Source organism: Phalacrocorax aristotelis, chromosome 5 (genome assembly GCF_949628215.1).
Source record: "Phalacrocorax aristotelis chromosome 5, bGulAri2.1, whole genome shotgun sequence".
In the NCBI taxonomy this organism is placed as follows: Eukaryota; Metazoa; Chordata; class Aves; order Suliformes; family Phalacrocoracidae; genus Phalacrocorax; species Phalacrocorax aristotelis.
This window is the reverse complement of record NC_134280.1, coordinates 31,873,000-31,886,792: the sequence shown is the minus strand read 5'-3', so window position 1 is coordinate 31,886,792 and position 13,793 is coordinate 31,873,000. Positions and strand designations below refer to the sequence as shown.

The window sequence follows — 13,793 nt, the reverse complement described above, 5'->3', positions numbered from 1 at the left end:
CACACAACCTGAAGGTAGGCTGTACACAGCTTCCTCTTCTTAGTTCCTCATCTAATCAAGCTAAGAGATTCCCAATTACATTTTCCTGCAATTATCAGAGTAGTTACCAGAAGGACTGGAGCTGGGAATAGAGCCATGGTGGGACCCTCCAGTCAGAAATGGGATCGAAGAGAGAAGCCAACTGGTGAAAAAGATCTACACTGGGAAAATGTTTGAAGAAGGTGCAGTGCTGGGCTGGCCCTGGGCTGGCCTCTGGTATTCTCTGCAGCCTCAAAACAACTGCATGCTCATACCTGGCTTCTACCTCAGGGTTTACCACCCCTCAGAGAAGCTAGGGACATTTTGGAAAGCTTTGCAAAGTTTGCCAGGCTCACAGGCTGAGGGAGAATAACCAAAAAAGGACATTACAGAAGCTTGAAGCCATGACTTGAACGATTCCAAGATCAATACATCAAGTCCCTATTATAATTTTCCCTTACAGTCAGTGGAAAATTCTCCAAATGCAGTAAATAAATGGAACATCAGTTCCACAGATTCTCTAAATTCTTAATTTCCTGGGTCTTTTAAAGGATACATAACTACTTTTTTTTTTTTTAAATAAAAGATCAACTTCAAAAATTAATGGTTTTAGCTTGAAAGAAAGGTACCTGAAAGCTACTGGAGCTGACTCCAAGACAGCTGCTTCTCCCCCCATCTTAGCCTGGCTAAATTTATGGTCCAATTTCAAAATTGAGAGCAGAAACATATGTGAAAGCATGCCAGCAATTACCTTTCAGTGCAGTCATTGACTTCCTATGTAAATCAAGAGGCTTACAGGTACAAGTGACTTGGCCATGGCACTAAAAGGTATCTCACTCCCTGAGATACCAACTCTTGTGCTTGGAGTCTCTGATTCATCACCAGAAACAGCTTATCACAGGGTAGATGCAGTGGTTTTGAACCATAGCCTGCACCTTTTGCTTCTTACCTCTGATACAGGGACATAGCAATATTTTGCACCGCTGCTCAATCACCAGGCTGTAAAGCCAGCAGGAGCCTCACCTCCCAGTGCAGGCACCAGCCCCAGGGAGAGGGACTATCTCCCTCCCCCAGCACCGTGACAGAGGCAGCCCCTCGGAGGGGGCAAGCCCTGCTCCCCCATGCCCCACTCCAGGCCCACAGGTGGAAAGCCTGGTTGCAAAGATTATTTTTCTGCTGCTCCTCCAAGTGCTTTGGCAGCTTATGAACCATGTAAACAGCAGGACAAATAATAAGAAAACTGACTCAGAGGGAAAAATCTCATGTCCTCCTGCAACTGAAGATAAACAACGCTGGTAAACAACAGTGGCTAGATAGCTGAGTGATAGGGTAGGACAATAAAATAAAGTATCTTGAGAGCAATAACATTTACAGTAATATAATTCTGAGCTACTGAAGTATACGCAAACTAACCAGTGAGCAACATTATAAAAAATAAAGTGATATTAAATAATCTGTTCAGCCTTTTTGTCACCTGCAACAAATTAGGCTTTCAATATGCAAAACATCTTCCTTCCAGAAAAACAAATGATCATGATTTCATTTAATTGTAATTTAATGAGGCATAATGTATTTTTTAAAGTGATATACACCAGGTGTGTGGTGAGGAAACTGGCCCAGCCAGACAAACCCTACTGTTTCTATTTTTGAGAAAACCCTAAAGCCAGCCAGGGACTGTTTTCATTTCTGCAAATTATGTTTCTGCTGGAGAGGGTGAGGGAGGGAAACCCACAGCATTCGTACATTTGTTATAAAATTCCATTGGCTAAATTAGCTCATTCCAAATTACTTACATCTCACATATTAAAAAAAAAAAATTGGCAGTTTGCAGGGTAACCAACTCTGCAATCCAGCAGAAGATCCTCAGGGACTAGAAAGTCTCAAACCGATTTTAAATAGCCAAACAGATCTTGTATGCCAAACACAGTTCTCAGGATACATTTTAGGATATGTAGCTTGATAATATCTTCGCTTTTCTACCCGTGTGCATCATTTTTAAGGCAGCTGCTGAAGAGGCAACTGATTAAAAGTTTAATGCCCACACAGGCCATGTTCATGAACAAGGTGTGCACTCACCCCGAGACAAGGACTCTGCACAGGCACAGTTTGGTTTATGCTTGGAACTTGCACCATTTTTTAAATTACACACTGAAACCATAATTGACTTTAAAAAATAATAACCAGAGGTGGAAAAAATGAGTAAATGTCCAATCAAAATAAAAAAAGTCATTGGAGCTATTTAAGGTAGGAGTAATTTTGACGGTATTTTTTTGAACTAGCCGAAATCTAGTCCTTCAAAACCAAGCCAGAAAAGTCATTGTCCTGGGGGTTTGCTTTGCACTCGTTCTATGAATCCCCATTTGTGAGTTAACTTCTTTTATTTTTATTAAGTACAGAATTTTCAGGATGAACAACCCAAACCTCATGGGCTAGAAATTTTTTTTTAAGCAACTTCTGACAGACAATGCCGTACAATGTAGAGCAAATGTTATTCAGACCAACTCCTACATCCCAAGGACCAATTGACTAGCCATCAAGGCCAACCCAAAGGCTTAACCAAAGCCCACAGAAGGCAAGCAAAGCCTTTTTGCCCTCTTCCCAAAACGCTTTGGCTTGAGCCTGGAAAGGGTGTAAATGAGATCTCAGTGGGACAGCGGACTGCACTATCAGTGACCAAACATAGGGCAGTGTTGCAACCAGAGCTTTTCAAAAGCTATCTGGATGGGGGTGAGGAGGTCATGCTGGAGTGCAGCCCAGGCACCGATGTCCTGGGAACAGAGGAGGATGAGGGCTGTTAGGCAGCAGGAGACTTGCAAGCACGGCCAGGACCTCACACGCATCAGGTCCAATGACTCGGATGGGGGCTCTGCTCCCTCTCATACAGACCTCAGCAATGTGTCTACAAGAGCAGGCACTAAGGTTAAAAAGGTTCAAAACAATTGAAACGCTGGCCAAGGTGAAAACTCAAATAAACTCAAGTAATGTGCTAAACCTCAGTTTTTACGTTCTGTATAAGGAGCTTATATATATGAAGGACTAAAAAAGCATAACACTTTTTTCATACTTTCAGTTTATTTGTGTCTCTCCATACTGCAGCTATTGCCAAAAGCAACAGAGAAATGCTGAAATACTAGAAAAATATTGTTCCTGTAGTACTTAAAGCTCCAAGTACTTTAAGCCCAGTACTTGTAACTGACAGTCTCAATAGAAAAGCTATTCTGCTTCCCATCAGCTATACATGCAACTCGGATCAGGATCAGAAAATGTAGGGATTTATTCAAATTCAACATCTGAATCTTCAACATCAGTGATGTCAATCTGCCCCCTCTCAGCATCCCAGTTAAGCACACAAGGCCTATTTCCAGCACTGAAGGCAGCACTCAGGGAACCCCTGGTTAGCTACTCATTCCTACTGAACTACACTGAAATCGTACATTCAGCATACAACAACAAACCTGGTTTTGCCAGCTAAAATGACCATTTATATTTAAAATTGATTGCTACTTGCAATTGAAAGCTAGAGGAGTAAGGTCAGCCGGAGGAGCTCTGCAGCAGAAGCACTAACTTCTCACAACACTTCAAGGAAATAAAGCGACTCCACCTGCTGTGTTTTTCTCACATCAAGGCAGGCTTTTACCATGACATCTCTTCGCCTCTCTGCATTACTCCAGTTCCCATCTTCAATATTGTCTTCTGGGCTGAATAAGATACATTCAACAATTCTAAAAATACTTCTCTTTGCCTCTAAGTATACAGCACTCGACAAGAACCTCTATATGAAGTACTTTCAAGCTTCTCAGGACACAAGCTCATTTTCAACCGCTCGTTGCTTTGTTTCCGTTCCCTTGCATCTCTTCCAAATTCCAGCTAGGATACAAAGCAGAAGTGCTGGAAGTCTCTTAGAAATGCTTGTCCTCGTGATGTGTCCAGTCCAGTTTTGCTGAGAAAAATTGCTTTAGATAACCAGTGTAAATTTTTGAGTGGTTAGCCAAACCAAGCACCTTTATATCCATCCTGTCACCGTTTCCATTGAGCAAAACTGTGCTTGCACCCTTATTCCCTGACCAGCTCTTCTGTCTCCATGGACAAAACAGGCGGTCCCACATTCGTGTCAGTTCATATCAACTTGAGAACTCAAAGGACTTTGACTGGTTTTCCATCGGTGTAAATGGGAGACCAGCTGTCTCCCAGTACCCTTCAGTGTAGCTAAATGTCAGTCCCTCATTTAAAAGAAATCTCCTAATCTCTAGATTCACAGCCTACAGCCAGAGTATGAGCCTCATTCTTAAAACTCATTTAACTAATGCTAAAATACATACATCTCAGGAGAGAGCTGCTTAGGCACGAAGCATTTAGAGGCTGATTTGAATAAAACTTATACAGGGTGCAACAATGACAATTTGATTTTTATTATTAAAAATGAAGTGTTTAAATCCTCAAAGAAAATGCCTTTATTGCATTAGTTTAATAAAGCCCCTTTTTTATTATGGCATCTCTTTTTATGAGGGAAGACAGGATGTGCATGTGGAGCTGAATGTGGAAGCATAGGGAAAACGAAGCAGAGAAAGACCGACCACCTGCAGCCACAAAGTGCCACCATTTATGAGACATACATGTTAAACCTTTGTACTGAAATATGCCGGAAAATGAGCAAGACACACAGCTCGTGCACACTCTGTATATCAGTGCATTTGCTTCCAAGGCTCAGGACTCCTGTGCATCAGCTGAGCAGGCAGCAGTCGCCTCCTACGAGCACACATTCTGAAAGCCTGACTCACATGCTACTTAAGATCTTTTCATTCAGACTATTGAATACAATTAAGTTAATTGAAACTGAAATTTTGGGCAGTGCAAAACCCACTGTTGGAACAAATATCCCATGTACCAAAAATCTGCGATTTATTAAATTAAGCACTTCCCTTACAGACTGCCTTCTTTCCTGTGAGTACAACAGAACGCTGCTTGTGCCACATGACACACAAGAATAAAACAAGCAGGCAGCATGAAAGGATTTCATGCAATAAGAGAGAGTTTTCTATGGGGAAAAAAACAACAAAAATTCTCTCCCCCCCCCCGCAAAACCAAAACCAGAACCCTTCCTAATTGAAAGTCTGTGCACAATGGGGCAGACACCATAGCAGCATGACTGTCTCACTAGATATCAGGCAGAGAATTAAAGCTCCTTGTCTTCTTCTCACTTAAGGTAAAGGGAAAACTATTTGCAAAATGAATTCTGTCCAGGATTGCTCACAAGCAAGAGGAGGTAGAAGAGTTAGTTATCTCAACAAACTACCATATGTCTCATCTTAGAGGACCCTTTCTGGTCCCACTTCAGTTTGGGGGAATTTCACCAAAGAAAGCAGAATTAGACATAAATAAGGAGTCACCACCTCCCTCCCTCCTTGCCTGCCTCCAAAGCCTTTCTTTGGAGCTTCCTTACCAGCCACACTCCTGGCCTCAGAGACCCCAGCCCCTCTATAACTGAGGAGTAACACCTTTGCACGCCACAGAAGTGTTGTTTCCCCCTTCCTTGTTGCAGGAGCCCCAACTTGCCCATGGTCACACCAGAAGCTAAGGCACCATCCAGCATCAATCCTGGGTTTCCCTATGCCTCAACCCACTCCTGCAGCCAAGGTGCAACCCAGTCCCTTGAACAATGTGGATCAGTTTAGTTTATTTAATTATAAATTTCACTACATCTGAGGCTGGTAAAGTTTCCTCCTCCCTGACCTGTTAATTTAATCCAAAGAGGCATGGTTAGGCACCAGCTAACCCGGGCAGTAGCTGAGCTGGGTAAGTGCTGCCTAGGAAGGCAGGAAAGCCTGCAGGCTGGAAAGCCAATGCTCCTCACCTGGAGCTACTCAGGGCGGGAGGGAAGGAGCAGTGCTCTTTGGGAAGAGAGTTACAACCATCCTGAAGATGGCTGGTGTTTCTATCCAGCAGTCTTTCTATCTGGCACCACAACTCTTTAATTCAAAAAGCCTCAGGTTCACTGATATTTCCAGTTTCTGAGGCTGCTCAGTAAAACAAGAACTGGCCACTCGCCCAAACATTTTACTAGTTTTGGCTATTATGTCAAAATATTGGCAAAAGAAAAAAAAAAAAAAGATGCTTTAAAAAAAAAGGAAGATACCAACAGAAATACTCATTCAATCTATAGGCTTTGCAGACCACTCGGCATTCCCAAGGAAGAGAGCAGCAGTTCACTGATCCAGTGATTTAGACCGCTTGGACTCTTACAAACAGCCTGACCGACTGTCCTGACTGAAACTCCATGAGCCTGCAGTAAAGAGGCATGCTAAGCAAGTAGGGAGAGGAAGGAAAGTGTGTTTGTTCTCCTTATGCAAAGAAGGATTCAAATGACCTATTTTCCTGCTAGGATTTTGAAGAGGACAGATCACTTCAGCACCTCCAGATTTGTGAGAAAAACTTTCCAGAAAAGGACAACGTAAATCCGAGAGAGCAATTTCATGCATTTCCTTTAAAATAGTCCTCTTTCTTCTGTAACCATCACAATTTCCCCATTTCTCAACACATTACAACATGTGATACGCAAGCTTTGGTTATTACAACCTTTTGGTTGCAACTGGAATGCTGTATTAGGAGACACTAGAGTGCAAGAGGGAGGACTCTGCCCTGAGAATAGCCAAAATCCATGTGTGTATTCTCCTCCAGGAGGAAGTCCACAGCCTTGGTAACAGCTTTGGCCAGTAGTCCCTTGTCCTGTCTCCCATTTCACAGTAGCTCGGCTGGCCAACCTGAAGGGTGCTCATGATTTTAGAGCTTCTAGAAGTTATCCTGATTTAAAGATGATACATGCTTCAGCCAGGTAGGAATTTTTTGAGAATTCCAACCTGCACTGACAGCCCCTTTGATTTTACTGCAGTGTTTGAGGCCAGTGAGGGACAGCTGCTCCCCCTGTGCATTAAAACCTTCTCACCCTCTGCAGCCTGTATCTTGCAGGCACTTCCTTCACTCTGGCCTTTTCAAAGCTTTGACTGCTTTTAAAACTGTGCACAGGGCAATTCCAAGTGCGAGGTGCATCTGCTCTGCCTCTGACAGTTATGCTTCTCCTGTGGATTTGCAGTATTAATCAGATGTTTCTGATTCAATGGTTTTATATGATCAAAAAGTGCCAGAGTCTTACAGAAAGCAAAGCTTTCACTAATGACTGTTTTAATAGCAACCTCAGTTTACACTTGGCTGCATGTCAAAATGCTTCATGAAGATGCCATCCATTTTAAAATAAAGATACCAGATATGACCATGTAACTCTCAAGTGTTTGATGGGCCTCATATAGCTCTCTGCCTTCCATTCAAACCCACTCACACTCTTGCACGCAGTTTTTAAGACCCAGAGACAAGGATGCCTAGCTTTCCATTAGTGAGCTATTAGTTCATAGCAGCAGTCCAAACAAAGGGAACAAACTCTTTCAGTCAGTAACACATCAAAATCAAGGAGCCTGCAAATTTCCAACCTACAGGTCACAGGCCAGCAGAGCTGCCAAAGGGACCCAAGGCCAAGGATCTTGGCCATGAAGAACTTGGGCACAAATGATGCAATTACATAAGCAAGAAACTGAACCTCCTGCCCCAGCAATACTGCTAACCACCTTAGTCATGGTTTCTCCACTCCGTTGATCCACTCTTCCCTGTAAGAGCCAGTGGGCCCCCTGGTTGCCTTGGAGGGAGGGAAACGGTGGCCAGCTAAGCATAGGGCCAGGAATATAAACATCCCTTGTGGGTCGTCCTCTCTGCCTGCATTGCACCCATCTCAACGGGGCTCCTGGAACAGGGCAGAACAGCTGCGGCTCTACTCCTTGGGCTATACCTCCTTCTTGACAAGGCTGAACAGTGACCCGCTGCAGTCCACAGGAGACGACCATACCTGGATTTAAAAACTGCAGCGCTGCCGGCTGCCGCAAGAGAAAGGCAGGCTACATAGAGTCTAAGAGGGTGTCTTTCCAACATACACCATTCTTATCATTGCTGAGCAGGTCATAGGCAACACCATATTAGACAAACATGGTAGTGTGCACCACCATTTTAAATGTTTTGAAGGTTGTGTAGGAATTTCCTACTCATTGGAAACCGCATCATTAAAACCACCTTCAACAACTATATTGCCTCGGTGGGTCTGAGAACTCTCTTCTACCTTACCTGTTTGCTGAATAAACAGCCATTTAGATTCCACAGTAGGTGAATTAAAATTGTGACACTGACTCTCTAAAGATAAAATAAAAAGAAGGGCAGAGGTTAGCCCAAGGCATTTACTAAAAATCAGTCATATGTACTTTGAGGGTTCTTCATACCCAATTTCAAATAAATCTGAAAATGTTCACTTTGGAACTTTCTGTTTGAAAGAAACCCTCCTCATGGTTAACATAACCTGGGCCACCTCTTAGCCAAACACCCGGTGCAGCTCTCCCATGCGCACAGCAGGTATGAAGCTGCCTGATGTTCAGTCCCCATCTCAGAGTGGGACCTCAGTGGGAGCACTGTGCCCCAGGGAATGCACAGAGCCTGAAGAGCTTTGTTTTCATGTGTGCAGACAACATGGCCACAGGTATAAGCAAATGTTCTTGTCTTAAGCCATGAATTTCCAACTTTAAGAGGAAGATTTGGATGTTTCACAAACCATACAGTTGCACCTCTCCTTATTCTGACCCTCCTCACGTCCCCCTTCCCACACACACATGCATATATACATGTGTCAGCCATTTGTTCCAATGGATTTAGCCTAGTTTGGATCAAAGCTTCCTCTACTTCATTTAACAGATTTGCTCAGATGGAAGGTCTCAGGGGATAAATAATGTTGGTAAGAGGGTTTTTTCAGCATTGAGTATGTAGGTCATTGGACTTTAAAATAAATTAGAGAATAGTTTATCTATTAAACAAGCCTCACTACATATTTCATGAAGCTTTACTTAATTATAGGCTAATATGCACCACAGAGCTACCATGAAGGAAAATAAAGCAGTGCCTCATAATGCAGTGATTAATACAATTATTAGCTAGCTGGCATGCAGCGCCTACACCATGAGAAACAATAGACCTCCAGTTCCTAAGGCTGGCACTTCCTGTGAAATGCAACAAACCCAAACATTTCCAGAGAGAAAGGCACGTGGTCTCTGCACCTCCCAAGGAGAGGATCCCTTGAGGCAGCAGGGGTAATGCAAGGCGGTGAGAGCAGACTTGAACTTCCATTTCAAATGCTTGCTTCTCCACCACAGGTGTGTGGGGACATCCCACACATTCTACTATGCAGCACGAGGCTGACTGCTTTCTTAATACCTCAAACGGTCCCTGATGTGAGGGGAGATTGATTTGAGTTGGAATTAAAAGCTGAGGACAGGGAAGCATAAACATATATCTATGCTCTTTTTCTACAGTGATTGCTCCTAGAGACATGATGCACTATATATAAAATCCACTTGCCTGCTCTGGAATCAGTGTCATGGGCTGCATAGTATATCGCATTACTTACGATGGAGGGCTAAGTAGTAGGTAATTTCTTTCCTTTTATATAAAATCATGTGTCTGATATCTTGGAGTGATCAAAATCTGGAAGATTTTTTTTTTAAGAAAAGCTAGAGAAGTTAGTGCATCCTAAGACAAATGTCAGCAGGAGGACAGGAGGACCGACAAAACCAGTGATACTAGTACCCTGAATTACGGACCTCATTTTATATACTGAACTCAAATGGAAACTGGTCCACGACGAGAGCATCACATCCCATTTTCAGGTGCAGTCCTGCCCAGGAAAGGTGCCTGGCGCCTTCTCAAAGCACATTACCTTGGCATGTCCGCTCAGGTCTGTGATCCCAATGAGTGTCCAGTCTGAATGATTACATACCTGTGTCCTAAGTCAAAAAGGGCATTTGAAAACGCTGTCAGGTGTGACTGGCCCACAGCCAGGACCTACTGAGGTTGGGAAGAAATGACATTTCACCCAAAGACCTGTTTAGCATCCTAAAACCACTAGATCTATGCCAGAACACTGCAGGTGGTGTAAAAAGAAAGGAGAAAAAAAAAAAATTAAAAAAACCCACAAACAAAAAAACCTCTTACCCCAGACCCCGAACCATACTGCAGCTGATTTAGTCCAGATTTCAGATTATCTGTCAAGAGTGTGGTGAAATCTCTACTGTGGCTGCTAATAAACACCACAGGCAGATGCAGTGCTGTGCCACTGCTAAGGAAAGGCCAGAGCAGTCTCTCGCACATGCTTGCCTTTTCCCTGCTGTCCTAGAAAGTAAATCTGCAATGTATGGTCAGTGATATGCAAGGCCTGGGGTTTCCTAGACACACAGAAACAAAACCTTGCCTCCTTTTAAACACTATAGCAGAACTGTCCATTTAACACACAAGTGGTACGACAGCTTTCTTATTGGGGGCTGAGCTTGTGGTTTAATGGCAGACTTGGGCATTACCAACCCAGCTCTCCCAATCTGGCTAAAGCAGAGCTTCATGTTCAGTGACGGTGGCAAAATCCTCACTGGTAACGTTACTGCTGACCTCTCGATCAAGTTCAGAATATGTCATTCTGTCAATACTATCTACCTTGGTTATACCAGGCTTTATATACAACGGGTTATGATCCCAGAGGGATGAAAAGCTTTTCCAAATTAAAAGCAGCATTTTAAAGAGGAAATACTCATACGTTCCTATGCAGTTTTCATTTGATATCCTCAAGGCTAACCCCAGAACTCAAAGTCACATTGATTGGAAGTGAATGTTTTTCCTGAGTGCAGCCATCTTATGAATTTAATGGAAGAAGGGAAGTAATAAAAACGCGCTCCATACTTTAATTAGTTCCCTCATAACATGGCATTTCCAAAATGGCAGTGCCAAAGAAAATCATTAATCCAGGAGAACAGACAAAGGCACTGTATGGGGCAAGGGACAAACCTCCAGGAGACACACACACACACGTGGCCCTTGTTTTCTCTTGCTGGTAAAGCTTACCTCAAAGACCAACTCTAATTGCACAAAAGAAATTTGTACCAATATTAAATATGAAGCCACTTTCCATTTCTTTAGCCTTGTTACAGAGTATCACAACTGAGAGATCATACTTTGAATGCCTTGAATGGTATCTGCCAGCAGGATAAATGTAAATGGCTTGTCTTTCTGAAGACACATTGATCCTGGGTACTCCAGGTGCTAAGCTTAAGCCGATGGCATCATGCAATCATTTCAACATCTACATCAGGCGAGTGAGAAAACCTGTGTCAGATGTGATCTGCTGCAAATAGCAGACATCTTTCCCAGCAGTGACATCTTTCCCAGCAGTTAGTCTTTAGGCTTCTGCACACTTGTCTTCTACATGTCTTGTGGCAGTAGCCTCTGACACTAGTTGTGGCAGTAGCTGTACCACAGGAAGGAATTGTGGAAGTGACAGAAGCCCAAAAACACCTCTGACTCAGTCTCTTGTTACCTCTTTGTGGCCATCAGGCAGGGGCAGATGTGGAAGTTTATAGCCACAGAAAGGAACTCGGGTAAGAACTCACATGAGCAGAATTACTGCTAAAGAACAAAGCTCAGGTAACAGCACAGGAGTGAGCAAATGCAAACGAACAGCTGTTCCAGGTAGAAATGTTGTTGTTCAATCCTGACAAAGAGACTGGGGGAACAGAGGGTGGTTTGACCTGTTTCTATGGCACACCTCCTGCCTCAGTCTGTAACAACCATATAGCCCCATAAGAGCCACAACTTTGCCCCCTCAGCACTTCTTGGTTATAGAATGGAAATGGATACCTGTGTGCGGTTGAATGCTACTCTTGCAAAGACAGCTTGAGACACACTGGCTCTCTTCAGCTCATCTCTGACTTGCTGGTAAATATCTGGAGAGACTTCCACCGATGAATTTGATGGCTCTGGTTTGACAGCTCTAGGAATGGGTGGATGATTCAAGAACTGCTGGTTGATAGCTTGTGGATGCTGGTGAGCCAGTAGCCGGCTGACAGCAATCTGTTGGTTTATCAGATGGGCCATTGCTATCTGCTGCCTCACCAGTTGTGGACTGAGCTGAGGAGACAGGAGCCCAGGGTTTATCATTGTCTGCATCGTTGGCACTTGGTTTCGGATTGGAGTACTGTGGTGAATTTGGCCATGAGGAGACTGTTCGTTAGTTTTTCCCAAGGTTGCCAGCTGGTTGATATTTGGTAAGTGCATGGGACGTTGACCAAGAACACAATAGTCTGAAAGGTTTTCTCTTTCCACTCTTTCCACTGTTAAAAGAGAAAAATTAGTTTGCTGTCATTTCAGTTTGCACTCACATGAGGACTGTTAGAGTAAGGGTTACTGCAGGTGACTGTACAGAACAGCACCCGCTTTAGTTTGCAAAACTACACTTGCATAAAAGCTTCACAGAAACATAAGCAAAAGCAGCACAAAGTAAAAACAACAAGAATTAACATTCTTTTGGACTTCTCAGGTGTCACCCACTGCTCAGGAAGGATCCTTATCAAATCGGTACCAGGTATCCTCTCCAGCTTCATTTCCTAAATAAACAAGCTTGGACATTTCCACTCACGCTGTCACTAACTTGTGAACCTGTCACCAAATTGAGTAACTTTTAAAAGGCATGAATGTTTCAGAATCACTGGCATTTAGGTGAAGGAAATAAACCCAAATTTGTATCCACTCACACAAACCCAATGGAAACCAGGCTATTCCCCATGCAGCTCATGGAACAGCTTCTCATTACAAACTCAGCAACTATAGCTTTTCCAACACAAACTCTACCTTGCATTGTGCATGGATAAAGTTATCTGGTAATGTCAATTCACCTAGATGCATTACAGCAGAATCAAGCTGCTTGCGTGACAGCATGCTACAAGACCATGTGATGCACACCTAAGAGAATTTTAAAACAATAGTTCCTATATCTAAATCCTCACCACTATAAGTCTGTCTGGAAACCTCAAAGCATCTCTGCATGAATGTTCACTTTAAAGAAAGTGGCCTCACTCTCATTTAAAAAAAAAAAAAACAAAAAAACCCCCAAAACAAAATCAAACAAAAAAAACCCCAAACTTTGTTTAGCACAACAAAGACCCATGATCTTTAAGTGACACCCTACTACAAAATATTAAACACTACAAACCAAATGCATATACTGTATTTTTATATACAGACACATATTGCCCCTTTAAAATATCTCAGGTCAGCAATACTGCAATATCTTTTCAGGTAACTGCAAAACTAGGTGTGCAAATTACAAAGCTAAATTTCCTCTAAAAGTAGTATTCGAAATAGGAAATAAAGTTTTATAACTATATAAATATTACTATCACTTGGATAATTTTAAGTAATCAGAAGTCATTTTACAGTAGGTTGCAGATTCCATGAGCCTTGCAACATGAGATCGGATAGGCATTTTTATATTGATCTGATAGAAAAGCATTCAGGGATGCATATCATACAACTAGAAAACTACTACCTCACCCTCACATTGCTCTCAGCAAGTAACAAGATAGGATTTATTTCATAAATGCCATAATACCATTATAACTTGTCTAATGATTAACAACTGTACAAGGCTTTGAACTGTTTCTTAAAACTTAATCTAGATAAGCTTTGAAGCTTTACACAGTTAATACTCAGGATGACAGTTTACTGATGACTTTCTGTGTTTCCTTCTAAATAGAAAGACAGCTCTTTTCACCTTCCAGAGTTAATCTCAGACAGAGAGGGTTGAATTCTCACTGGTGAGGGAGTCATGCCCTAAACACACAGAAACACACATAGTTACTATTCTTAGAGCTGTC

At 42.7% G+C, this 13,793-nt stretch overlaps 1 protein-coding gene across 4 annotated transcripts in view; it reads right to left on the bottom strand.

Annotated features, from left to right (window-relative positions):
- SATB2 (SATB homeobox 2) overlaps positions 1-13,793 on the bottom strand; it is a 137,462-nt gene that overhangs the window by 43,663 nt on the left and 80,006 nt on the right. For all 4 annotated transcript variants that reach the window (XM_075093862.1, XM_075093861.1, XM_075093859.1 and 1 more), the window contains exon 7: positions 11,779-12,251. In XM_075093862.1, the coding sequence (XP_074949963.1) occupies positions 11,779-12,251 (473 nt within the window). The remainder of the gene's footprint in view (positions 1-11,778; positions 12,252-13,793) is intronic.